Source organism: Triturus cristatus, chromosome 4_2 (genome assembly GCF_964204655.1).
Source record: "Triturus cristatus chromosome 4_2, aTriCri1.1, whole genome shotgun sequence".
NCBI lineage: Eukaryota > Metazoa > Chordata > Amphibia > Caudata > Salamandridae > Triturus > Triturus cristatus.
The window spans coordinates 129218296-129243537 of record NC_140586.1 but is presented as its reverse complement, the minus strand read 5'-3'; the positions used below and the strand labels follow the sequence as shown (position 1 = coordinate 129243537).

The 25242-nt window shown below is 45.0% G+C and overlaps 1 protein-coding gene across 1 annotated transcript in view; it reads left to right on the top strand.

Moving 5' to 3' along the window:
• Positions 1-2294: 2294 nt before the first annotated feature.
• LETMD1 (LETM1 domain containing 1) overlaps positions 2295-25242 on the top strand; it is a 38083-nt gene continuing 15135 nt past the window's right edge. Inside the window, exons 1-5 of the mRNA XM_085600791.1 lie at positions 2295-2571; positions 12185-12360; positions 14479-14594; positions 20843-20925; positions 24464-24650. Coding sequence (XP_085456917.1) covers positions 2495-2571; positions 12185-12360; positions 14479-14594; positions 20843-20925; positions 24464-24650 — 639 coding nt within the window. The 5' untranslated portion in view covers positions 2295-2494. The remainder of the gene's footprint in view (positions 2572-12184; positions 12361-14478; positions 14595-20842; positions 20926-24463; positions 24651-25242) is intronic.

Below are 25242 nucleotides of genomic sequence, written 5' to 3'. Positions count from 1 at the left end.
CATTTTCATTTTGGTATTCTTGGCGCCACTACAGCACCTCAACCCTAACTGCCCTCGGCCCCTTTGACTGTACGCCGAAGAGAGCAAGTCTCTATCGTACCACAAAACGTCGCAATGCACTTTAGTGAAGACATGAGGAGTGCTTTAAATGGGCCGGTACTCACCGGTACTAAGTACCGGCACTTCTTATTTTTACCAAGCCGAGTACCGGCACTTCTCCACTGTCAAGGAGAGTACCGGTACTCAGGATCAGATTGATGAGTTGGGCACTGGACTGGACCCCGGGGGCCAACTGTGAGCTGTTTTTTTTTGGCAGCATGTTTGCCATCTGTCAGTAATCAGCTGTGGTGGCTTATTGGAGGCATGCCATAAGGGCAAGAGGGCCTTTGCTCTGTTCCTACCCAAATGGAAGCTCTTCTTATCCTCACCACTCCCCTGCCAGGTGTCGATGCTGGGTCCTCCTGTTAGTGTTTGGGACATTGGCGAGGGCCTGTGCCTGACCGGCCAAGGAGGAACCCAGTAAAAAGAGCCATTTTCACCCCTTGGCCTCCCACTGGGGCCTGACTGTCAAATCCACCCCCACCCCGCCAGGCCGCCTGCTGGGACATTGAGTCCATGAAGGCCAGGGTTGAGGTGGTGAAATTGGCCTAAGCGGCCTCCCTGGTGCCCAGGTGAGGTGGGAGGAGATCTCCCCATGGGAGGCCAGTGTTGTTCTTCTCCTGACCTCTATCCTGCTAGACTCTGCACGCGCTCGGGACCCTGCTGCTGTGCTTACTGTCTGCCACTGCAAGCTCTACGGCCGTGGGGCCTTCTGTCGAGGGGAAAGGAGGGAGAATGGGGGTGAGTGAAGGTGAAGAGTGATGTGGAAGGAGTAGAGAGTTTAAAGTAGGAAAAGATAAAGAGGCAGAAGGGGGAAGGGCAGATAGATAGGGGAGAGATCCAGACAGCTATCAAAAGTAGAAGAGAGGCGCGGAGATGGCAGATTAGAAATAGAGAGTGATATTAGAGAGAGTGATAGGGTACAATTGGGGTAAAGAGAGTGGGACAGAATTAGCTACAAACAGCAGAGAAGTGAGTGCGGGAGGGATCACAAGATTTGAGATGTGAAAACAGATAGAGTTTATCTTTGTCTCTGAGAGAGAAAAAAACTCGTAGAGGAAGAGAATCAGCAGGTATTTGAAAAGAAATGCGTGGAATGTTATTGTTTGTGTGTGTGCCCTCTTGAATATATAAGGATTGCTCCAAATGCAAGCAAGTAGGAACATTAGAATTATTATAATATTAAGAAGCTGCAAATCTTCCAAAACAAGAAAATATGAACATTTGGTGTTTGGCCTTAATTTTGTGTAACGAGTTAACACATTTTGTTTATATTCATACATTTCTAACATGTTATTTCCTATCCTGAAACCTGTGTAACTGCCAGAATCTCTCCTGTCCTAGACATTGATTATTAGCCTGAAAGTGATAATAGTAGGGTTGATGGATAGCCTCATTCAGGGTTTTAGCTGTTGATCTGCATGTATGGGAAGTTTGAGACCACTATCCAGGACAATGCAAGGGCAAAATTAATACTCAATAGAAGTGATTTGTATCACCATGTCTCACTCCGCCTCTAACCCCGCCCACTGGCCACGCCCCTAGCTCAATTTAATGAGTACCTGTACTTATTTTTTCCCATTTAAAGCACTGGACATGAGGACATTACGTTTTTGCAATGATGAAGGGAGACATAGCAGCCTAAACCTAAGGGCTTCTTTCTAAGCAACTGCCGTTATAGCTAGCTATGCGCGCCGACAGCGCCGAAGCCCACCAGAAACACCGAAAGAAACATCCACGGTCACCAATAGAAATAAAGTTTTTTTGGCTTGCTTGACCCGCTCTCTCATTTGTTGCTGACTAGGGATAAATGGTCAACATAAAAGTAGGACTGCCTTCGCAAAACTCCATCAAGCAATTGCGGAAGCCACGTTAGAATGGTACTAGATTCTAATCCCTGGACTAAATTCCAAGAAAACGGGGCAATTGTCAAGCGTAATAAAGCCAGTGTATTAAATATGTTTGACCAGATCATCTATATTTATGGTATTCTAATTAAAATCCCCTTTTAAAAAAAAATACAATAGCAGCATTTTATAAATAATTAATAGGCTTTCAGCTATGAAAGGTAAATTGACATAAGTTTAACCTGCTCATTTTTATATTATGGCAATGAATGTGGTAGTACATAAATTGTTGAACATCCATCGATTGAGTTCTAGTGTATGAAGTGGCTGCAATAGAGCTTCCTTTCCAGTGGCGCTCGTGTCCATCCAAGATGGCCGGTGTCGTCGATTGAGTTCTAGTGTATGAAGTTGCTGCAAAAGAGATTCCTTTCCAGTGGCGCTCGTGGGACACCTCAGATGCTCCTTGCCCTAGAGGAAGAGGCAGACAGCGGTTGACAGCGGGTGACCTTTGCCCCCGTCACCTTGCCGACCGCTCTTCTTCCTGTAAAATGGCGGTCGTGACCGGGTGGCACCGTTGCTCCCGGTTTTTGCTGCTGGGCAGTGGGGCGGGGAGAGGTGGCCTCAGGTGAGCCCAGGGACACTGCAGTGCGGAAGGCATAGGGAGCGGAGGTTGCTAGGCGGATTAGAGAACGGCAGATATATGCACAGTAGTGGAAACATTAACAACACGTGCGCCAAACAAAATAGATTTTTTGATCAGCAGATTGCTCAATAACATATTATAATTCCAAGGTATTTATTTGTGTCTGTACCATTAGAAGCCCGTTGAGGTTGGACCGAAAGTATACTGCCAAATAGTGCAAGAATCTCTCCGAATTTCACCACCGATCCAAAGTTTGGTTACCAAATGACTACGGATCACTGAGATTACTGTTTTTCTTTTGGCATCCTAATGTAATGGCCTTCAAACATTTTAATGCCATGCTATACCCCCGTTGACAAACATTATACTATAATCTTTGCATCTGGCCAATGACCTCCATCTATGTGACTTCCAGTACTCTAGATACTAGTAGATGTAGTCTATTGTCTATGTTTCTACTTATGTTATGCTGCTCTAATGTCTTTGTTTCTATTCATGTTATGCTGCTGTAAAGTGCTCCGATACCTTTTGGGTCTTGTAAGCGCTATATAAAACTCCAAAATAAATAAATATAAAGTTGGCGTCACTAAACATATCTAATGGTTCACACATTGTAGTTATGTTCAGCCACCCCTTTTAAGAAATACAAGAATGAGAACAGCTATGGGTAGCCTGGTCTCCTTAAAGTCTAAAACTATCACCAATGTGTTTCTTACCGGAAATAGGGGTGCGACTTTGTGGGTTATTTGGATGCCCCACCCCTTTGACACCTACTTCCAGCCAGGACATGAGTGTCAAAAAAACTTTACAAAAGGCCCATTACAGAGCGGCTCACTGCCACTCAATTAAAAAAAAAAAAACTAAAAACACTGAATTGTCATCAGCATGATGTTCTCCTTGGATTTTGCCTTGTTTCATTCCCCCTTTGAGATCAATTTCAGTACGCCCCCCCCCCAACTTTTAAGACCTGACCTAAAGCTTGGTGAGATTGTATGTACATGGTATTTCTGTAGCACCAACCTAGCCTAAAGGGAGCATACTGCCATATATAGACAAAGACAAGCATAAAGTTAACAAGTAATAGTAGAGGGTGTAGAGGAAGCTAGGTTGTGGATGGTTAATGTATTGTAATTTAGTGTGCTTTAAAGAAGTGAGCTTTCAACGATTTCCTAATTGGAGCCATGCTGGTGAATACAGGAATGTTCCAGCTCTTTGTAAAATAGAAGGAAAAGGTCTGTGGCCTTGTTTTTTCATTTTTACACTTCTTAGTGTGTAGTCTGATGGTGTACTGGCATCCGGTGTGCTGAGAACCATGAGAGACTGAGTTTTCAAGATAAGCAAGTGTGCTATTTGTGATTAAAACAGGAAAGGATCCCTTTTGTGTCTCACTCTCTTCCTTGGCGATGGAGCTATGCAATAGAAGAACGCAAGGGAGGTTGCTATTAGGAGCCCCTCGTATTATCGAGAAGAGAACAGATTAGAAGATTAAAGGGAGGTTCCTCCTTAAATAGAAAGAATAAGGGCAAAAAAGAGAACTGAACCTCCATTGTATTCCAATATGGATAAACTAATAGGTTTGACCCAACGATAAGCGAGCAGAAGAGAGAGGGAGAGTAACATCCCGCTAAAATAACAGGGACTGTTATTAAACTTATAATGGAATACAAAAAGATCGGTACCACACCTAGAGGATAAAACTGGCTAGATTCCGACATAACGTGAGTCATAAACATAATGAAGGGGAAAGAGGTATAGGACAAGTCCTATGGTTTTAAGCTATACATATGCTTTAAACATATTATGGTAGATAAGGAATGAGCAGTTCCTAGGGGTGCTGTCTAGGACAGGGGGAAGGGGGGGAAGGGAAAGCACAGGTGTTTCTTCGAAATGCCCTCACACACCCCAAGGGATGTCATGCTTCATCATATGGGCATTTGCCCCTCGTCTGGCCGGCGCTGCAATGCCTGACGGGCTCCCGAAACCGGGGCTCTTTGTCGGGGATCTTTTGAAGAAGCCGTATGGGTGCGGTTTTGAATTAAAACTGTAATTGGTAGGACTGCTCTTATAACCTTTTTTATCCATCTCACCCCTAGTGCACCAACCCGCCCTCACACCTACACGCACCCATACGGCTTCTTCAAAAGATCCCCGACAAAGAGCCCCGGTTTCGGGAGCCCGTCAGGCATTGCTGCGCCGGCCAGACGAGGGGCAAATGCCCATATGATGAAGCATGACATCCCTTGGGGTGTGTGAGGGCATTTCGAAGAAACACCTGTGCTTTCCCTTCCCCCCCTTCCCCCTTTCCTAGACAGCACCCCTAGGAACTGCTCATTCCTTATCTACTATTCCATTGGGGCCTACGAGCAGGACCTAACAAACTTGGCTCCGCGTCCCTCCTTTTGATCATAATTAAACATATTATGCCCAGAAGAAGGTGGGGTGAACCAACTTAATACAACCGAAACGCTGTGTCTACAACTTGTGATGAAATTTGTATTCTTTGTGAAAATATGGTCATTGTTATTTCTGTGACTATATAGATCGGAGCAATTCCGTTTCTAATAGGAAATCTGTGTTATAGTATATTGAGATACTTTTGTGATGATATTGTGCACATAGTATGAATATTTTTAGAATAATATAGTATTATATTAATTAAATATATACAGTATTTTTTTTAATATGAGAGGTATGCAAGGCGTAATAATATTGAATAAACTAGACATTTCTACATTAAACAGTGTTCATTGTCAAGATAGTGCATGAATGTGAAATGTGAATGCTCTTTAGAAACATAAAGCATATAATAGTACATGGTGCTGACAGTGAGAGTGTGAGACACAACAGGGATCCTTTCTTGTTTTAATTGGTATTTGACCCTGTCATTTCTTTTTAGAAGGGTATCCCTCCCATATTTGTGTTGCTGTTTGTGACAGCTTTGTAAATAATGCAACTAGTTTTCAAGCTGATGCGGGTCACCAAGGGGAGTTAATGGAGTTCCATCAGGATGAAGGGTTGCCACTGTGGAGTCTGGAAGGCCATGGAATAGGGCATTACAACCATCCAGATTCAAGAGTACGGGGCTTGAACAGCAGTTCTGATGTCGCTTTCTGGAAGAAACGGTTTGAATTTAGTTAGATCTTTTTTTTATTTTGCTTTGCAATATGTACATTAAAGGAGAGGTTGGTGTCTTGAGGGGGTGACTCCAAGTGATTTTGCATTTGGTGAAAGTTGTGGTTTAAAGTTGTAAAGGTTCATGTTATTGAGCAATGTTTGTACTATTATCTTATTTGTTGTTCTTGGCAAACACCAGGAATGTTGTATTGGTTGGGCCGAGCTTCCTGGACATCCAGGTCTTGATGATGCGCAAGTAGTATTTGAGGCATTGGATGTCTGAAGCTGAAGAGACTTTTTAGTATATTGTGTGTCCTCGCATACTGGTGAATCTTGATACTGTTATCTGTGAGTAGAGCACCAAGTAGAGGTTGAAGACAGGAATCCGTATGGAAATGTCCATTTATAAAAACTGAATTCGATTGGAAAGGTAGGAGGAAAACCAGAGAAGGATATTGCTGGTGATTCTTATTAAAGACTCCTTGGTGCGTATGAGGTGGGAGATGGCTTACAGTGTTGAAGGAAGCTTAGAAGTCCAGCAATATCAGGCAAGGGTCATCTTCTTCTGTTCCCAAAGGGCATCGTCTAAGATGCGTAACGTAGCAGGCACCATGATGCAGTATGATCTGATGTCAAACTAGTAGTCTTTCAGGTCGTGGTTCGCATTGTTATGGTCTTGGAGTTGAACATAGACTACTTTTTCAGTGATCTTGCAGATGAATGATAGGTGAGTGACATGGCAGTAGATGACGAGGTCATCCGGGTCTAGTGTAGATTTCTTTAGGAGTGGAAGGATTTGGCCTAACTTGAGAGCTTCTAGGAAGATGCCTTAAGTAAAGGATGCATTGACAGTGGTAAGTAGGGGATAAAGGAGTATCCCCAGAGAGAGTTTTGCTGAAGAACGATTGTAAAACATCTTCATAAGAAGAAGCTTTGAGGGAGTTGAGTATGTAAGTGAGATCTGGGATAGATAATGACTTTGAAGGTTGATCTATAGTTTAGTCTTGGTTCATAGCAATGCAATTTATTTTATCAAAACTTTAGATTACAGCATTTCCATTTTTATGCGTGAGTAGCTGATCCAATCAATGACTTGGTTCTAGTACTTGTAGTCTATCCAGATTTTTATCAAGGGCTACATAGAACTTCAAATCCTGGAAAGGAAGGCAAAAACCTTGACTAGAGAAGCTGTTCATGCATGGACCTGGGAAACGTTAAATGTTTGTTACAAATGTGTGTAAGTAGTTGCTGATTGGGCTATACATTTTAGGGTACATGTATTCATCCAGTGACTCTTTCCAAATGCCCTTAGTAAAGTTTTAACCCCCCACCCCCACAAAGCCTTGTGTTACAAATATCTTCTGTCGACCACTCCTATACAGTGTTGCCACAGAACTACTGTGATGATCACTTAAACTATGCTTTGCCCTAAAATAACCCCTCCCTTATACCTACCATTAACATGCTGTCTTTTTGCATATACTTCAATCAAACTCTCTTAAAGACTACTATTATGCACACGTCTGCTTCAGTATGCCCTTGGTGGTTTCCAGACAGTAGCCCTTTGTTGACACCTAATTCATAATGTTCTCTTCACATTGCTCAGACACCATTTGACAATCTAAACAAGAAATGACCACCTCATCTTCAGAATAATGACTTGCTCCCTTTTCTTGAATTTAATTTTTCACTCACTTATAGTATTTCCTATTCATTTCACGTGTGTATTTATCTGACCTATAATATACCAACATTTTGTCAAAGCTTTGTTTCGTTTAATTAATTTCACTATCTCCTTGTCACCAATCTGTTTCCAATTTCATCAACTCTATCACTGTCACCGCTCCTTTACCTTATTCTCTAGCTTACAAAATTTACATTAGCATACTATGCAAGTTGCACCTCTCTCTATGTCGGGCAATCTTTGCTGTTCATTGGTACATTTACTATTTACATAGCCACTACTCATTTTTAAGTGTGTAACCTACAAACTGCCTTAGTTTTCAATTTTTTTAAGAGTGCTATTTCAAACAATTTTGTGTCTGCCCATTTGTTATTATTGGTAGGCATCCCTGGCAATCTCATTTGCTTGCTTCGTATTCAGTGGCTTTCTTTCCTCTTCTTGTGTTTTTCCTGCCCTATGGAGCATAGCTTCCTTACCATCCTTTTGATTTGTTGACTTGTATAATTTCTCAGCTTACAATTGAGGACTATCTTCTTCAATTTATTTAGCCCGCCATAAGAGTGCATGTGTTTTTTTGCTATCTCTTCTCTGTGCTGCTTCCACCCTCACATCCCTGTCACCAGCACACTACACTCCCTATTGCTTGCCTCCAGCTCATTTATTGCTACCCCTTCCGTTCCCACTCAGCTTTTTTAAATACACATTTTTCCTCTAACCCTGCAACATCAGGTTCTCCATTGTTCCCCCCAATACTCCCTGCTGACTGTAGTTTCCCAGTGAAGTTGAGTTGGCCCCCTTCACGAACTGCATTTTCTCCCTTTGCTGTCCCTTTTGTCTTTCTTTTTTTAGGGGGTAGGGGAGGTTGAAAGAGCCCCAAGCAGGTGCTTTCGGTTTATTCCTTTCTCCATAATGCATATTTTTTTAATTTACTGCTCCAAGAGGGGGTTGTGCCATCCTGGGTCAGTAAATTAAAACAAAAAAAGGCCACTGCAACGTCGTGACACATATACTCATTTGTGGTGACAGCATCAACATTTAACTTCTTTTTGCCAGTGATATTTAGCATCAGCAAAGGATAAAGAAGCCACCACACCGCCCCATACCATATATGTCTGCATCCATGGCGACAGACGTGCATATACATTCTCACACTGTATCTGGCCATTTTGTTTGTTTTCCCGATTCTGTTCAGCATCAGAACCACGCTTTGACGTAGCTAAAAGATTAGCACCAGCCTTTCAGAGGCGATGCGTATTGGCTTTGTTGGTGCTCATTTCATCCACACCTTCTCTCCTGTCTGTAAGTGTTCTCAGGCCAAGGCTTCATCCTGAGCTCTCTGCTCCTTGGTATTACTCTCACCCAAATTGTTTTATCCTATTTATCTTTTTCCTCTCAACTTTAGGCTTCGGTGACAAATTGCCATCCGCTAAAACCTTTATGCTTAGCACCTCCAAAACAGAAGTAGTCTCTCTCTTCACTTCCTGGTTCCCCATCTTCCAGCCCAGTCTCATGCTATTCTCATTGACTTGCTCTTCCCATGCTCAGCAGGTAGAAAGACATATAGGAGAAACTTTTAACAAGATGCAACTGTAGTCATTGAACTCCATTAGAGAAGCCACTTCTAAGTTTCTGCTATTCAACATACATTCCTACTCAGACCAATAAATAGCTTATCGCCATGAGGATGAGCAAGGTAAAATACAGGAACAGCCCAGTGGTCTATACCTACTCCCTCTGGCAAAGTTTTACTTTGCCACCAAGCCCTTTTTCCAACATTCCTCTTCGCACACCTAATTGCAATACCAGCATCAGGCTGAATGGCTGCTTGTTAAATACAGAGCTCTGTACAAACTCCATATGGTAGATTTAACAGCAATGCATGGCACAGTCCCACTCTGGTGCTCACCAGATACATCTCATATAAATCTCTAGGGCGTGTATTACAGCACCTATTCAGTGTCTTGAAATCCCTTTCTGTCGCTTTTCGGTTCAGAGTATTCACACTTTTCGACCTCTGGTACTGAAACATTTTGACTCTCCCCTACTTTCCTTCAGTTGTAACTTGTAAGTCTTCTCACTGCCAACATTCCGTAATGCCCTCAAAGCCCTGCCGCTCCTAAGATCTCACCTGCTAACTAATGCTTCCAAATTTCCTAATACCTAAAGAAGAATCCTGTACTAGTGATTGTGATTCAAATTTGTAGAGCGCATTATCACCGTCAGGTCTCTAAGTGCTGCCAAGAGTGAGAGGAGCGTCCGGCCAGGGGGTGATTTTAGATTAGGGAGAGCCCCCATGCTTCAGAGAAGAGGATAGTTTATAACCTTTTCCTAAAGGGGCGAATGGCCTGCTCCTTGCGGAGATTCTCTTGCATTTTGTTCCAGAGTGGGGGGATCGAGTTAGACAAAGCTCTTCCTCCCATGGTGGTGAGGCTGAAGCAGGGACATGCCAGTAGGCATGCCTCTGAGGATCGTAGGGTCTGGTTAGGGGTATAGAGGTTTAGGCGGTCTTTAATGTAGGTGGGGGCATGGCCATAGATGGCTTTGTGTGCAATGCAGAGGCCCTTGATTTTGGCTCTCTGCTTGACGGGTAGCCAATGCAGCTGGCGTAGGAGGGGGGTAGCGTGGCTTTTCCTGGGGAGCCTGAAGATCAGCCTGGCTGCGTCATTCATAATGACCTGAAGTCTAGTTAATGATTTTTCCGGGAGGCCGATTTATAGGGCGTTTCCATAGTCAATACGTGACACTATCATGGCCGACACGGCTAGTCTAAGAGTAGAGAAGGTAAGGAGGGGGCCCAGTTTACGCAGTAGTCTCATGAGGCCTACACATGTACCCACCACAGCGGACACTTGCTGGGTCATCGTGAGTTTGGCATCAATCTTTATCCCTAAGCTCTTTACAACCACTGCTGGTTCTGGGTTCGTGCCCAAGTCCTGGGGCCAGAAGAGGTCGCTCCAAGCATTGGAGTCGGTGGTGACGGACAAAATCTCGGTTTTATCAGGGTTGATTTTGAGGGAGTTGGGCGTCATCCAATTGGCAGTGAATTTAAGTATGTTTTGCATTTTGGCGTGGGAGACAGATGAGCTATCAATTTGGATGATGATTTGGGTGTCGTCTGCATAGTTGTAGATCTGGCAATCCATGAGGTTCAGTGCGGCTCTCAGGGGTTGTAAATAGGCGTTGAAAAGAAGGGGAGACAGCGCCGAGCCCTGTGGAACCCTACAGGAGAGTGGACCTGGGTCGGACGCGTGATTTGACAGTTGGACTTTCTGCGAACGGCCACTGAGGAAGGATGTGAACCACCTCAGGGTTGTGCCCTGGATCCTAGTTTGGAGATTCATGACAGGAGTATGCTGTGATTGACAGTGTCGAACGCTGCGGACAAGTCCAGCAGGACCAGGGCACACAGCTTCTTTTTGTCGGCCCGAAGCCTGAGATCATCTAACACTGCTAGCATGGCCGTTTCTGTGCTGTGATGGGCCCTGAGTCCGGCCTGGTTGTGTTGTAGGAGATTGTTCGCTTCTAGATGGTGGGAGAGGGTTTTTAGCACATGCTGTTCCAGCACTTTCGCCAGGAAGGGAAGTTGGGAGATAGGCCTGTAGTTTTTATGGTTCATCACATCCGCCCCTGATTTCTTAAGAAGTGGGATGACCCGGGCTTCCTTGAAGTTGGCAGGGACGTGGCCAAGTGTCAGTGATTGATTGAGGAGTGACAGCACCTCAGTTTCGATCCCAGGTAGGGACATCTTGAAAACCCTTGGCGGGCAGGGGTCCGCGGGTGAGCCAGACTTGACCCGCTCCATTAAAGGGGACAGGGAGTCGCTGGTCATAGTGGGGAAGGTGGTGAGGGGTTGAGTGTAGGAGGAGGCTGTGGCTCGGGCATCAAGAGGCAGGGAACAGTGGGGGTGGCGGCGATAACGTTGAGTAGGTCCTTGACCTTCTCAAGAACGAAAACCTGAAATTTATTCAAATCTTCCAGACTTGGGGAGGGCTTTGGTGCCTGAGTTTGTCCTAATTCTGAGAGCACACGAAAGGTTTCCTTTTGTGTGTCGTCTGCGGTGGCGATCCTGAGTTCGTAAAATTCAGCTTTCCTAGCTATGATTGCTTTTTTGTAAGCGGCAAGCGTGGAGAGGTATTCTACGCGGGTGTCTGGTTCGTAGGCTTTACGCCAGGCTCTCTCCCGCTGGCATAGCGTTTGTTTCAAGTCTATTAGGGTGTCGTTGAACCATGGTGTCCCTTTGCCCTTATCCCTGATTCGCACTCTGCGTGCAGGGGCTACAATGTCTATGGCCTGCTTCAGCCTGGAGGACAGAGTGATGCTAGCTGCATCGGGGTCGCCCCAAGGTGGGATCGGGGAGGTTGATTTGTGTACGGTGTTAGTCAGGTCTTCAACTCTGATTTCCCCCCAGCTCCGCAGGACTTTCCACTCAGGGGTGGGCTGTATGCTTTGTGGATGGAAATTGGCCGCTGATTAAGTGGTGGTCAGACCATGCGCAGGGACTGATATGTAAAGAATGTTGACTTGGTATTGAAAACAAAAGTACCCCAAGGGAGTTCATTTTCCTCGAGGCTACCCTCCTACCAAACTGAAGAGAGAGTTTAGAGGTTTTTTTTAATGCACTGGGTTTTCGGTAATCATTTGTATTCCAACCTTGTCTTCACAAGTTCTCATTTTACAAAAAGTATGAAAACAAACTTTATTACCCAACAAAGCTTCCGTTCGGCCTCCTTAGAGCTGACATTCTGTTGACAATCCTCTTTCTAGTTTAAATACCAACCCTGTGTTTTTGCTCCACAGCCTTCAGTCATGTCTGCTCAACAACCATCGTTCATGCCGATTCTCAACCAGCACAAGATCCAGGAGCCTGTTCTCTGCCATTGCTGCAAAAGCTAAATATGTCAATGAGAAATACCAGCGGTTTCTTGAACGGAAGTTTCCCAGGTTTTACTTGTTGTATTCTACTTTCATGAAAGGTAAGCATGAATTCATTTCTAGGCCATTCGTTCGCACTGGTCTGAAATGGGGGAAATACTGTTGCTGAATCTTGTAGTTTTCCACTGCATGGTTTTACCTCTTGAGTCACAGCTCAGAATGAAGGCTTGCTGGCGGATGAGTATTACAGAATGAGAAACCCGAACGTTGTCTCTCTTTTGGCTATTTTCTTTCCTGCCCCATATTTAGGTAAACAAGTTGATGAACTCAGAAAATCAAATTAGCTGCAACCATCGTTTGCATTTAATTTGGCATCCAACAGTATACTCGAAAGGAGGATGTTGATGTTTGTATCCTTGAGTAACAAATATGTACATGTGCCATTGCCCGATATGCTGTAATACACCCCAGGAATGCGATTTCATGGTGAAATGCACTATACTGTTCTTGATGATAAAATGCCTGGTGTGACTTTTAAATGGGTTAGGGCTCTCCTTCTTGACGTATGAAATCTTCGATTTCTATGCCCCCAGCTGATCTGATGCAACATTATTAGCGTAGTACTTACTGATGTTCACGTTTGTGGACATGTACCCAACCAGTAGGAACGGCAGTGATGCATCCATACCCCAACAAGTCCGGTCTGTGAACGTAGGCCATATGTTTGACTAGGTCATTGATAAGCCCCATGGTATTTTTTGCTGTTGTATATTTTTTTTGTAGCAGCATATTAAAATCCACCCATGGTGAAAAATATAATTGATTATCTTGTATGATTTTGCTAGTGTCATATCTTTCTTGTGGTGATTGGTCGATCCATCACAGCCAGTCTGGTTGCATGTTGTTTATGTTGCCAAAATCTACTTGCTTTAGATCAGGGGTGTACATTGTTTTTACAGGAGGGCCAATGCCATGGAAGATTGTAGAAAATCCATATACAATGGATTTAATTACAGTAAATATAATTACCAACATAGTTTTGGACCACCGTTGAAAGCATAGCTTATGATATTCAGAACTAGGCAAGACTATATTACGTTGGAAGTAGCAGCAACTTGTATTCCTTGAAAATTCGCACATTTAATTTGTGATAATGTGCAGCCACCCTACTAGGTTGGCTCATAAAAATACTTTCTTTTGGCAGGCTGTATGTCTTCCTTGTTGATAATTACTGCAGAAGATAAGAAACTAGAAATGTGCTGAGCATGGCTGTCTAGTATTTATGCAGCACTTGTTCTGCATTCATTGTGCTCTGAAGTGGGTGCAAGGCGACGTGGGGAGATCAACAAAACACTTCATGGGCTGGGAATTCACATTGCCCTTTTAGTTTTTCAAGTGTTGCAATTCCAGCATGACTAATGGAACACAAATAGGCCCCATTTTAAAATGTAGTGCACAGAACATAAGCCAAATTTGAGTATTTCCAAATGGTTAAGGTTTAACATAACTCCATCAGGGAGAGAGAGGTGACTTAACATCCTTAAGAATCGCAGTTTTATAGCAGTCGATGCTCATTTGTCATCCTAGGGCCACCATAGATGTTAAGTTTTGCCGTACTTATCTATACTTGCTGCTTTTTGGGTATGACAGGTCCGTAATTATATGCCTTAGATTGCTAAACACCAATAAGTATCTATGTAGGTAAAGGTATCACAAAGCTGGTTACCCATTAAAAAAAAACTGAACAGAATCCAGTGGTGCATCATAATTGAACAAATTCCAACTGACCATAAGACATTGGTTCATTGTCTTCAGTGCCATGTCAGTTGTCTTGGAGAGATTGTGTACTGACACCACATATGAACCATGAATCCGCTAAAAGGGAAGGGACAGGACGGCTATCTTGCATCTGCAGTTTCTCCACTTTTTAGGGTTACATAAAAATAGCTGTATCTTCGTTTGTCCTGCTTGCAGATTTATACTGGGTTATATCTTAGCTTTGATTTAGGTCAACTTTCTCCATTATTTATGAAAGCTCTTAGTGTTCTTAAGTCCCTTTTCCCACCCCAGTAGACTTACCTATTTTGTTGTATGTCTATAGATAAGAGGCTGTCATACCAGATTTAGCCATCCGCCTTCCCGCTTCACAATTTACATCTTGTCTTTGGTGTCAGAAACAGGAATAATTTATCTTCCTCTGTTTTGCACTCTCAACACAGGGTTTCAATTGCTAATGTCAGAAGCCAAAGAAGTGGGACGAATAAAGGTCAAAATGGCACAGGAAAATCTTCAGTTTTACGAACTGCCTTACAGAGAAATGGAGAAAGTGAGACAGGTATGGGGACGTGTAAACCGTAGAGGGCCCCAAACCTGTGTGACCAGGTGGAGCACAAGCACTCCTGAATCACAGTTCTTGGCAGGTACTGGAGGCCTTCTGGAGACGATGAGCAGTATTATGGATGTGGAAGGCTCCTACATAGCTGGACAATAAATGCCTGGGGTACTATGAAGATAGAGGCAACGCTGTTAATTTTTTTTACATGTCATTTGTTGAAGTTTAGCAGCCAGGTACTACAAGCATGCTTTTATTTTGAAAGTAGCATGTTCTAAATGGAAAAAGAGCTTCCTACTAATTACAGCCCTTGTTCAGGCTTTTTTCCTTGAAACAAAAGTGAGCTTGGCTGCAAGAAAATGTGTGTGCTGCATTACAAGATCTTAGCTCATAATATTGGGGTATTTTTGTTTTTAATATGGAGCTAGTGTGGCACCTTTTCTTCTAAACTCAGGTTAGGCTATGGACGCTAAACAGAGGTTAAAGTTAGGGTTGATGGCTGTGCAAAATTAATGGAAAAACTACATACTTTTACATTTATGGGTACACACATTTTTTAATGGCTTTCCTAACCCTGGAAGCGAAGTTAAAACTATTTATAATCTGTTGGACTGGGCCCTTCTGGCAAGTTCACCCCTAGAACTTTTTTGCATGATCCTAGCCTTTTCCCTATGGTGTATTAGTGGATTTAGGCCTCTAGGCGCTTTAACACTGTGTCCCAGTGTAAAGTGCGTGCGCTCTGGGCTACATTGAGTGAGACTAACCTGCCCTCCCATAGGAATGCATGGGGGATCTGAGTGACCATGTTAGTTCCTTATGCGTGGGGAGTGCAGGGCCGAGTTTGGTATGTGCAAACTCGTGAGATTAAATGCTGCGCGATGATGTGTGCGGCGTTACTGTGACTAGTATAGTAGTGCCACTTCTAGACGCTGGCATAAATGTGCAGTGACTGTCTGGCGTGTGATTGGCTGGTGAGCCTGGCTCCAGGAGCCAGGATGGGTCTGCCCCAGTGGTGGGTGGAGAGAGCTGCATGTTGATGAGTGGGAGGAGTACACCTGGGACCTGAATAGGGCTGGGCTTTCCCCACACAATGCTGGCTCCACCCCCTGTGGTGCGTCTAATGTCCCTGGCCTGTCCTGTGAATAGGGAGAGGGGCTGAGCAAAACAAAGTGCTCAGGAACCAGTTGCATCTGGTTCGCCCCTTCCCTGCACCTTTGGAGACGAAGGAATCTGTGTATAAAAGAGGGGCTGTGACCCCATGAAAATGTTCTTGCTCTGACTCGAATATACCAGGGGCGTGCTGCTGCTGGGGCCCAGGGGAAGGCTTGCCTCCCTGGGCCATGCCAAGCCCCTGGATGCCTGATGGACTTCCAGGACTTTACTTCTAGCGCCTGGTGAGCGCTTCATTACTTCTTCTGGCTTCTTGCGCCCTGGGAGAGCTATGTTGCTTTATTTCTTTGAGCCAGAGGAGCGCTGGAGCTCCGCAGCGCTGGGCTGCCGTCTGTGTGGAGGGAATCCCCATCGTGGGGATTCCCCCGAGATGCTGCCAGAGCGGGTGCCCACCCAGCTTCATCTTTGTTTTGGTTTGCGGGTGCCACCCCGCTTCTGTTGCTTTGGTTTGCGGGAGCCCACCCCGCTTATGTCCGCCTGTATCGCTATTTTTGGTGGCGGGTTCCCACCCCGCATTTTGCCTGTCCGGCGCGGGAGCCTACCCCGCGATTTGCCGTGTTGGGCGGGTGCCCACCCCGCCTTGTGTCTTGGATTTGGAGGGAGCCTACCCCTCGTACAAAAGAAATCACCGCCGCGGCCCGAGCCACATTCAAAGATCGCCTCCGAGGCCCGCCTGGTTGTGGGCGGGGCCGCGGGACTGAAGCGGAAGTGCGACCATTTTCCGGCCGGAAGAGGTCCCGGAGCCTCGCAGGCTCCCCCTGCAAATTCCCGGTCCCGAGATAGGGGACCGGGTGAAGACCGGCGCATCGAGAGCACGGGGCTCTCATGAGGTGAGAGCCCAGCCATGACCGCCAGTGAGGAGCAGAGTCCCCGCCCAGAGGCCCGGTGAGTGAGGGCTGGGCGGGTTACCTGACAGGTACCTATTTTTGTCATGAGCGGACCCGCCGTTGCGGGCCGCTCCTACGATTGTGAGCCTAGTGGTTTAAAGGGCCAGAGGGGCCCGTAAGCATCCTTCCTTGCCCCCATGAGGAGCTGACCTTCACAGCGGCGCCGCAGTTGCGGGCCGCTGCAACCAGGGGGACATATTTGTTTTGAGCGCACGGCCGCTCCATCGGGGGTATGTGCATTGTAAGAGCCTCGTGGCTCCAACGAAGGGGGCATTATTGTTCAAGAGCCCTGAGGCTCCAACGCTATGGGGACATGTTGTTTTCAGAGCCTAGGTGGCTCCAACGTTTTGAACACTATTTCAAGGGCCATTGAGAGCCCAAGCCTCATTTTACTCCCACAGCTGCGCAGCACTTGGTGCCAGCTGCAGCCTGTAGGCCCTGTTCTTGTCCCCAGCTGCCCAGCAAGTAGTGGGCAGCTGCTACGTTTAGGTTCTGGTGCGACCTGGACCCTAATGTGATTGAGGTGTTATTGTGATTCATGCTAATGTTATTGGGTGTTAGGAAATGTACTGTGTATAGCATGTTTTGCGCACCCTGTGTTTTATACCTCTGGATAGGATTTCTGCCTAGGAGGTTGTTTTACCTGTTTAGGTTGATGTTAGGGAGATTGTACTTCCCTGTGCGATATACGCCCCTAGTGTAGGTATACTTAGGTGGTTAGGTCTAATGCGTTAGACTAATGAGAAGTTGCATAATGTGTTTATGCCCCTGTGATGGATGCAGGAAAGGTTTTATACCCGATTCTAGTGTGATGACGCTGAGGTCATTATTGCGCCAGTAGTTACTGGTTGTGCTCTACAGTTACTTTGTGTTTCCATTGGTATATGTTCTACATTTACTATTGGTGATTTGTGCTAATTCTGACAGTGGCCCATGTGGCCCTGTCCCGTGTAAATAGTCCCTTGTAAAATTCTGCCCAGTGCCAGTTGGCACAGTGTAAATTGTGTGAATATTATCTAATGTGTTTTGGTATAATACAAAGGCTAGTTCTTTATATATAACCTTGTGTGGAGTTTCTTTTGTGGTGGGCCTAGGGTGTTGTTGCTGTGTGCGCGCGCAAACGCTTTACACATTGCCTCCGGGATAAGCCTGACTGCTCGTGCCAAGCTACTAAGGGGGTGAGCAGGGGTTATGTTTGGCGTGTAACTCCCCAGCCCTGACTAGAGTGGTGGTTTCTGCCTGGCTTTGGCGCAAGCCCTAGCCAACCAGAAATCCCAATAATCCAAGCCTCAAATCGTATCGCCTGTAACCATTCTCCATGTTGCAACTAATAAAAGGCAAAGAACAAGAACGGAAGCCATGTTAGTTAAGATTGAAGGATAAATCCTCCTAGTTCCCGTTTGGTAAAGAAAAAGGATTTCAATGCTTTTCTAAAAGAGAGAGGCTATTAGTCTTTGGTCTAATAATATTGGCAGCATGTTCCACCATCTGAGCACAGTGAAGATCTAATAGTCGCTACAATTAAAATTGCCTTTAGCAACACGGAGGAGACCCAGACTGCTGTCTCTTTTGCTTGAGGTATTAGGGAGACCATGAATGCTCTTGCATGTCAGGCAAAGCAGTGTTCAGTTTGAACACAACACACCAGCAAGTTAAAAAAAAAAAAAAAAGTAAATGAAAGCCTAATGCTACTAGGTCCAACTCATGTTCTTTAAGGATGCATGGCTTAACAAGAGGTCTGTTTTGGGGGGGGGGGGGGGGGGGAAGAGACTCGGCGCCACTGAAGTAAGATGCAAGACTGTCACTTCTGGCCGAGCTCCACTATCCAGGCCCATCCCAAGCGCCACTCACCAATCTCACTCCCTCTCCAGCCTCATCTCCCCTGAAACCACAATAGGGTTGAGACACAATGTACCCCCTGAGCCCCAGACCTTCAATAGCAAAAATTGTGCCACTCCCAAGCGTGCTTAATTTTTTTTTCCCACACTGCCGATTTATCATTCCCCGCAAAATGTTCTCGGAGTTTGTCTTGTTACTGGTTGAACTTACCTGCGGAGCAGGTAGGCATATGGTGGCGATGACCAAGTTGCGCAGACCTACATCCGATGGGAGACTTGCGGCACCACACCTCGAAGCCTACTATCTTGCGGCCCAAATCCATTGGTTAATCAGTGCCTCTACTCACAATTGCACCCTGGGGGAGATGCCTCTGTTGGAACCCGCAGCCTCCACACGCTGCTCCACGTCCTATTGACTCCCAAACGCCACATCATAGGGGAATCTATGGAGCGGCAGGCCACACAGCCCTGCTTGCAGCGCTGTTTGCAGCATACCTGAGCCCTCCTACCTTACTTTCCATACATACCTTGCAGGGCTACGAGGTCGCAAACAAGACTGGGGCACTAAGGTAATTGCTGGAGTGGTCAGCATTTGGCATAACCCGAGTTGTGGACCTTTACAGAGACCACAAACTATTATCGTTATAGACCTTTCAGAGGCATTTGAGCTGCTTCCCAGGGACAGTTTTATTGCTCCGAGCGGCTGTGGCGTCCTTGCGGAACCACTGGAGAGCCGGGAGAGCAGAACCCCCAGTCCATGAAAGTAGCCTGGTCTTCTGCACAACAACTGGTAAGGCCCAAGCAATCACTATCCTATATCAGGTGCAGATATAAATACACCTCTGGAGGAACTGCCCCTGACATGGGAGTAAAACATGGCTCTCCCGATCACAGACTGGACCACAATACTAGGTAGCACCTGCACAGTTTCTTGCAATACCAGATTTAGGTTAATCAACTTTTATTTTTTGCATAGGGTGTACCTTACCCTGGGGAAAATTAAGCGAACGTTTGGAGCACTTGCTGTAGCATGCCCCAGTGCTGGAGAACAGGCAGCAGAAATGATCCACATGGTATGGGCCTTCTCTGCTTTACAAGACTTCTGAAAGGGAGTAGTGGCAAGTATCAATGAAGTCACTGAGAAAACAATCCCATGCACTCCACTGGCGTGGACTCCCACAACCAGGTAAACACAAAATGACCACTGAATTCGTGGACCTAGCAGTAGTACTCACGAAGCGAGAGATTATGATGCAATGGAAGGCCACCAGACGCCCCAGGTGAATAAATGGAGGGAGGTACTCCACCTATGGACTGGATACGAAAGCGCAGTTTTGATCAGGAGGTGAGGAGGGCGTCCCAGCACGATAGATAAAGCCGGAGCTTGGGACGCCTTAGTGGAGTGCCTGACACTGATTCCGCTGACAGTTCCCTACTTTCCGACCATGATCTAGGGGAAGCCTGAACTTCGCTGGGTATGAATACGAGACGCCTTAGGTTGTATGCCTTTCTGAGATGGCATGAGTTGTGGCCCTCTATTGTGAGAGGGAGATAAACTGTAATGCGTTCCTGAAGTTCGTACGAGGCAGGTAAGGGGAGAAGGGGTAGGACAGTTTACGAACTGTTAAAGGCGGGCTGAATTCCAGTAAATATGTTGTACGAACCATTATTTCTCACACGTACTGTCAATGATTGAGCTGACGCAAATGTGCAAAAAACGTATTATTTCTGATTGTAACTGCAACACTTATTGTTGAAAAGCAGTAAAAGTTTGTTTAAAAAAAAAAAAAAAAAAGAGGCTTCTTTATGACACTGTTTAAAAAAAAAAAAAAGACCAGGACCCAAAGATAGGCCATATTTGTCTGGGAACTCAGCAGCTGGAGAGTAGCCTGGCAGATACTGGTGCAGTTAAGAGAAGATGGGTGCTTGGTTATTTCATTGTGAATCTTCAGGCAGCAGAACATCAGCAACCTCCCTCCTTTTGATACTTGTCGTTATTCTGGCCATTACAACAAGTTCCGTCTTCTAGTGATGGAACCTACTATGATTACTTATTTTTTCTGGGAATCTTGTAGTTCGAAGCATGTCACAATGAGACAGCACACTGGCACTCTGCTGACATGAAACTCTCCATGATGCACCAGTGACCTGCTTGTTACTGCAGCAGGCCACAGTGTATTCCAGTTTTGTGGGCAGTGGGGGGAGGGGGGAGGGGGGGGGAGTGGTTGAGAGCTTAACACTTAAAATGGTTTAGGGCAGGGTAGGGCTTACTTCAGATGGGACAGAGCTCAGCATCCTTCATGTATTCTAAATAAACCCCTGATGCCCTGACATTAATTGCTGCACCTTTTCTCAGTTCCGCAGAGATGTCATTAAGGCAGCCCCAGTGATCCTGCTTTCACTTCCACCATTTGCCAACTACCTCGTGTTTGTGTTGATGTAAGTAGACTGTGTGATTGTTCTTAAAGACTGCTTCTTGAAGGATCAAAATGATGTGTTGTGTACTTTTATTGAAGAAGGATTAGATCCGAATTATTGAGGGCTAAAATCGTCCCAATGTTTTTGGTGTCTCTCTTTCTGTTGCATACATACACACATACATATTTTCTCTCTCTCTCTTTTTCCCCTCTCCATTGCATATATAGCTGTTTCTTATGTACTTGATGGACTATCCGTCTTTATCCCTTATGCTCATAATTTTTTTGGGTAAGTTCTTTTTATTTGGTTTTCATTGTATACATGCAAATGACCATATCAATTGAGGTTTACGTAAGAGCTTACACATGCAGTTGGATACATTACCATATTATCTGTTGACAATTGTACAGCCTAATGTTCTTCTTTGGTGTTCTGCCATTATTCTACTCCCAGGTGAAGGATGCAGCTTTGTGTTGTATATTGCAGCTGTGTCTGATCTCTGTCCCTGGCATTGCTAAATGTAAGAATCAATTATGCAGGGGAGAAAATAACCATAATTGAACTGAACTTGGGACTACACTGTGTATGGGAAGGTGTATAGTATTAGATGTGGATGAGCATTACTGAGAGTTCTCATTTGTGTTTACGTTGAGAGGGCATCAAGGGGACGTGCATCAGTGAGGTTTGGTCTATGGTGTTCATATCCACCCTGCGTTCGCGATCTATATGCTGTGCTTGCTGAGGTGGCCAGCTTGTTCGTGCTCTGGGTTAAGTCACTCCAGAGAGGCTTGTGGGGAATTTGGCGGTCACCGAGGGGACCCGGCGTGTTCTGTTGTATGCTTGAAGGTGTGTAAGAGTGTCGCCCACTACATGGAGATGCTGGGTTTACGTATGCCTCAAACGTCTCGTATCGTAGAGCATCTTCCTCCCATTTTGCGACTGCTCCTTTCCATGCGGCCAAAGGGAGCCCCAACGGGGTTCTCTAGTGCATGGCAATGCTCCGTTTGGCCAATAGGAATGCCAGAGACGCAGACCTCGTTTTGAATTTGGGTTGTTTGCGATGCTTGAATGTGCCTAATGCGCTGGCTTCCCATGTTGCGATGCCGGTGAGCACCGTTACCTCATGTACTGTGGTGTGTATAATATTCCAGTAGGCAGGTAGCGTTGGGCAGCTCCAGAACATGTGGAAAAAGGTTGCGCTGGGTTCTTGACATCTCTGGCATGAGAATGGCGTGTTAGGGTAGTATCGTTGAAGATTTTCTGGCATCAAATATTCTCGATGCAAGATAAAATACTGTATGTTTTTAAATCTGTAGTTTCGGGATGCTTTTTTTGGATATTCTAACGCTTGTTCCCATTCTTTTTCATGAAGTGGCCTCTGAAGCTCGACCTCCCATTTTTCCCGCAGGGGGGGTGAGTGTTACTGCATTGAGTTCTTGGATCGCTTTGAATATCCATGTCACTATGTGATGTCCTGGGCCCATTTGCAGAATAGCATGGAGGATTGGGTGTGTTGCCGGTTTACTATCTGATATATGCAAGGTTTGGAGGCAATCCGCCACCAACCACCCGTACATGAGGAACTGACCTCTAGGAAGGCCAGTATTAGCTGTCAGTTCTGCAAAGGGGAGCAGGTGACCGTCTGCGAACAGTGATCCCGCCTCCGTAAGTGAGTGGTCCGTCTAGGTATGTATGTCCCGTGCAGTGTAGTGTTTGCAATCTTGGGGAAGACCTACTAGTAGTAGAAGAGGGGATTAAAGTGGGGTCGTCCGTGACATCCGGTGTATGCGTTTCATGCAGATATGCGCCACTGTCCCTTGCGGTGGATAGGTTGACGCTGGTTTGGATCTCTGTAGCAAATCATACAAATAGAGACCCTCACCACAAAGGGACAGGGCTCAAATACGACTGTAATGTCAAAAAACGATTCCCTTTGGGCATATATTACTCATCCATATTCACACATTCAATCACAAACCTAATTATTAAAGAACTTCAACCCCGATAATATTCACAGTACCACATAGGAAACCAACCTATATTAAAAAGATGTATTTATTGTTTAAAAAGTTATTACACAAGCAATGTTCCATACATAAAAACAACCCACAAATTGTGAATTCAAAACACATGTGATAACAAGAAGCCCGAAAGACTATTTTCAAGCGACCTCCTGCAAGAGTTAACTTTTGCCCCTTTCTTCAGTCCTGCCCCTTCTCCTGCTCTAATAGAATCTGTGAAACCTGCAGGTACAAACAAACTTTTACAATCTGCACCAAAACGCATAGTGAGAGTATTTCAGATATTGCGCATGCTATTAAACGTACTTAGTAAAAGCAACTTTGAAATATTGTTCAATGTAAAACAAAACTGTGTTAGCGCAGTCTCTCTCGTAAATCTTGATCGAGTAACTTGGGAGGTATTAGTCCCTCCCCGCGTTTCAGTAAGTAGCTCTCGAAAGTGACACTTAGATGACTTATGAATCGGATTTCCAACTGCCCACTCTTGAGGTCTAAAAAAGGTAGTGTTTTGCATTGAGTTTAATACTCTGGAGGAGTTTAAGTGACAGTCATGCCTTTACTTACCTCCCTGCAAGCACCAGCACTTGCCCTCAATCAGACCCAACATATTACATCCGTCACCGCTTTGGATTGTGGGACTAGCCAGTAAACGGGTATTCAAGCATCCCTGCTAAGAGAACTGCATGTGGTGCAGGATATAATAGTCCATGTGGTGTTTTAGGCTTGCAAGTGTGAACACGTCTCACATGACCTACAGCCCCCCAATGGCTTCAGTGGAGCTAAGAGTGATTTTTAAACCATTCTACATTGTCCTCAAACTAGCCCAATGCCTTAGTCCATAAAAAAACTCCACAAGCTATCTGCTTTTATTCTGTCTATAACCTTTCAGCCATGCTGGAAATTCTTTTTGTCATTCCATGATTTCAACATCAGCGCAAATTGAAATCTTCCAATCCTGTCACTTGCAGGTCATGAATGCCAGAAATGTTTGTTCTCAAATATAAATATTTTTTTGCCTTTGTCCGTTTATTTAGCACCATTAATAACATCCGAGATTTTACATACACTTAATAACATAGCAAATATTTTGTGTTAAGCATGACTGCTTTAGTCTTCTCTAAAGTCATAGATCTTGATTTTTGTTAAATAGCTACTTTCGAAAACCCAGGTGTAGGGATGAATCAAACAATTGTTAGCATGTTTTTGGGTGAACTGCTAAATAAATCCGTATCACTAGGAGTACCTCATTTCTACTTTTGGAGCTTTATTTTTTAATCCTGTGCATTCTGGGAGTCTTTTTTTCATTCACGATGTTTGCACCAATTTTACCTAAGTATCAGATAACCATTGTTGGCAAAAGGAAGGCTAACTCTGGATCGATACTGTGCCCAATAACATGGATCCCTTCGCTCTTCCTTCTGTTATGGCCGGTGCAGAGAATGCAGGCTTTGAAGAAGAGTGGAGCAAAATCCTTTTATTTATTTTTTAATTAAGTGTGGGCTGACCCATGACTCTCCTTTCTGATTTCTGTTTTAAAGGTACTATTTTCCACGGCAGATGTTGATACGGCACTTTTGGAAACCCAACCAGCTCACCGAATTCCTCAAGGTGTACCATGGTATGCGGGTAGAGGCTTACCCAGAAATCTTTAATGGCTTGTTGAAGGCCGTGCCCAGTGCAACAGAGAAGACAGTTCAAGAGCGACTACAGCAGCTATTGGCAAAGGTACTCCACATTTCGTTACAGACTGCTGAGCTTTTAGTGGACAGATAACTGTGTTATGACAATCACTCACTCAGTTTATTAGCAGTCTCGACAGGCTGATTCGGGGAATGCCATGGTGAGTAAGATTTTCACTTTCCATTTCCTGTAGTTGCACTCCTCAATGGATGAGCTGGAGGTTCCAAGTTGGTGCCATTCACTTCTATGACCAGCTTGTGTAGTCTAATTCCTCGAAATGCAAGGGGGTAAGCATTGCTCATGTGTTGGGTGTCATTAATAGAAGATCAGTATGCAAACTGGCATGATACTCCTGTGAGTAGTTTCCCATTCTGGTAGCCTTCTTTTACGCATACCTTTAACAGCGTTAAGTTGTCTCTAGTTTTTCTTTGGATACTTCTTCAACGATGGTAATCTGCTCCATAGCACCCCTAGTGAAGGATACCGGGAGAAAGTTTCCGGTGTATGTAGTAATGTTGTCTGTTTAAAGGTACAAAGCTGTAGTAAACCTGGTGATGGGATCTGGAATGTTATACAATTATGATGTACGAGGGAAAGTTGTGAGTCTCTAACTCTAATAAAGTTTCAAAGGGGGTGT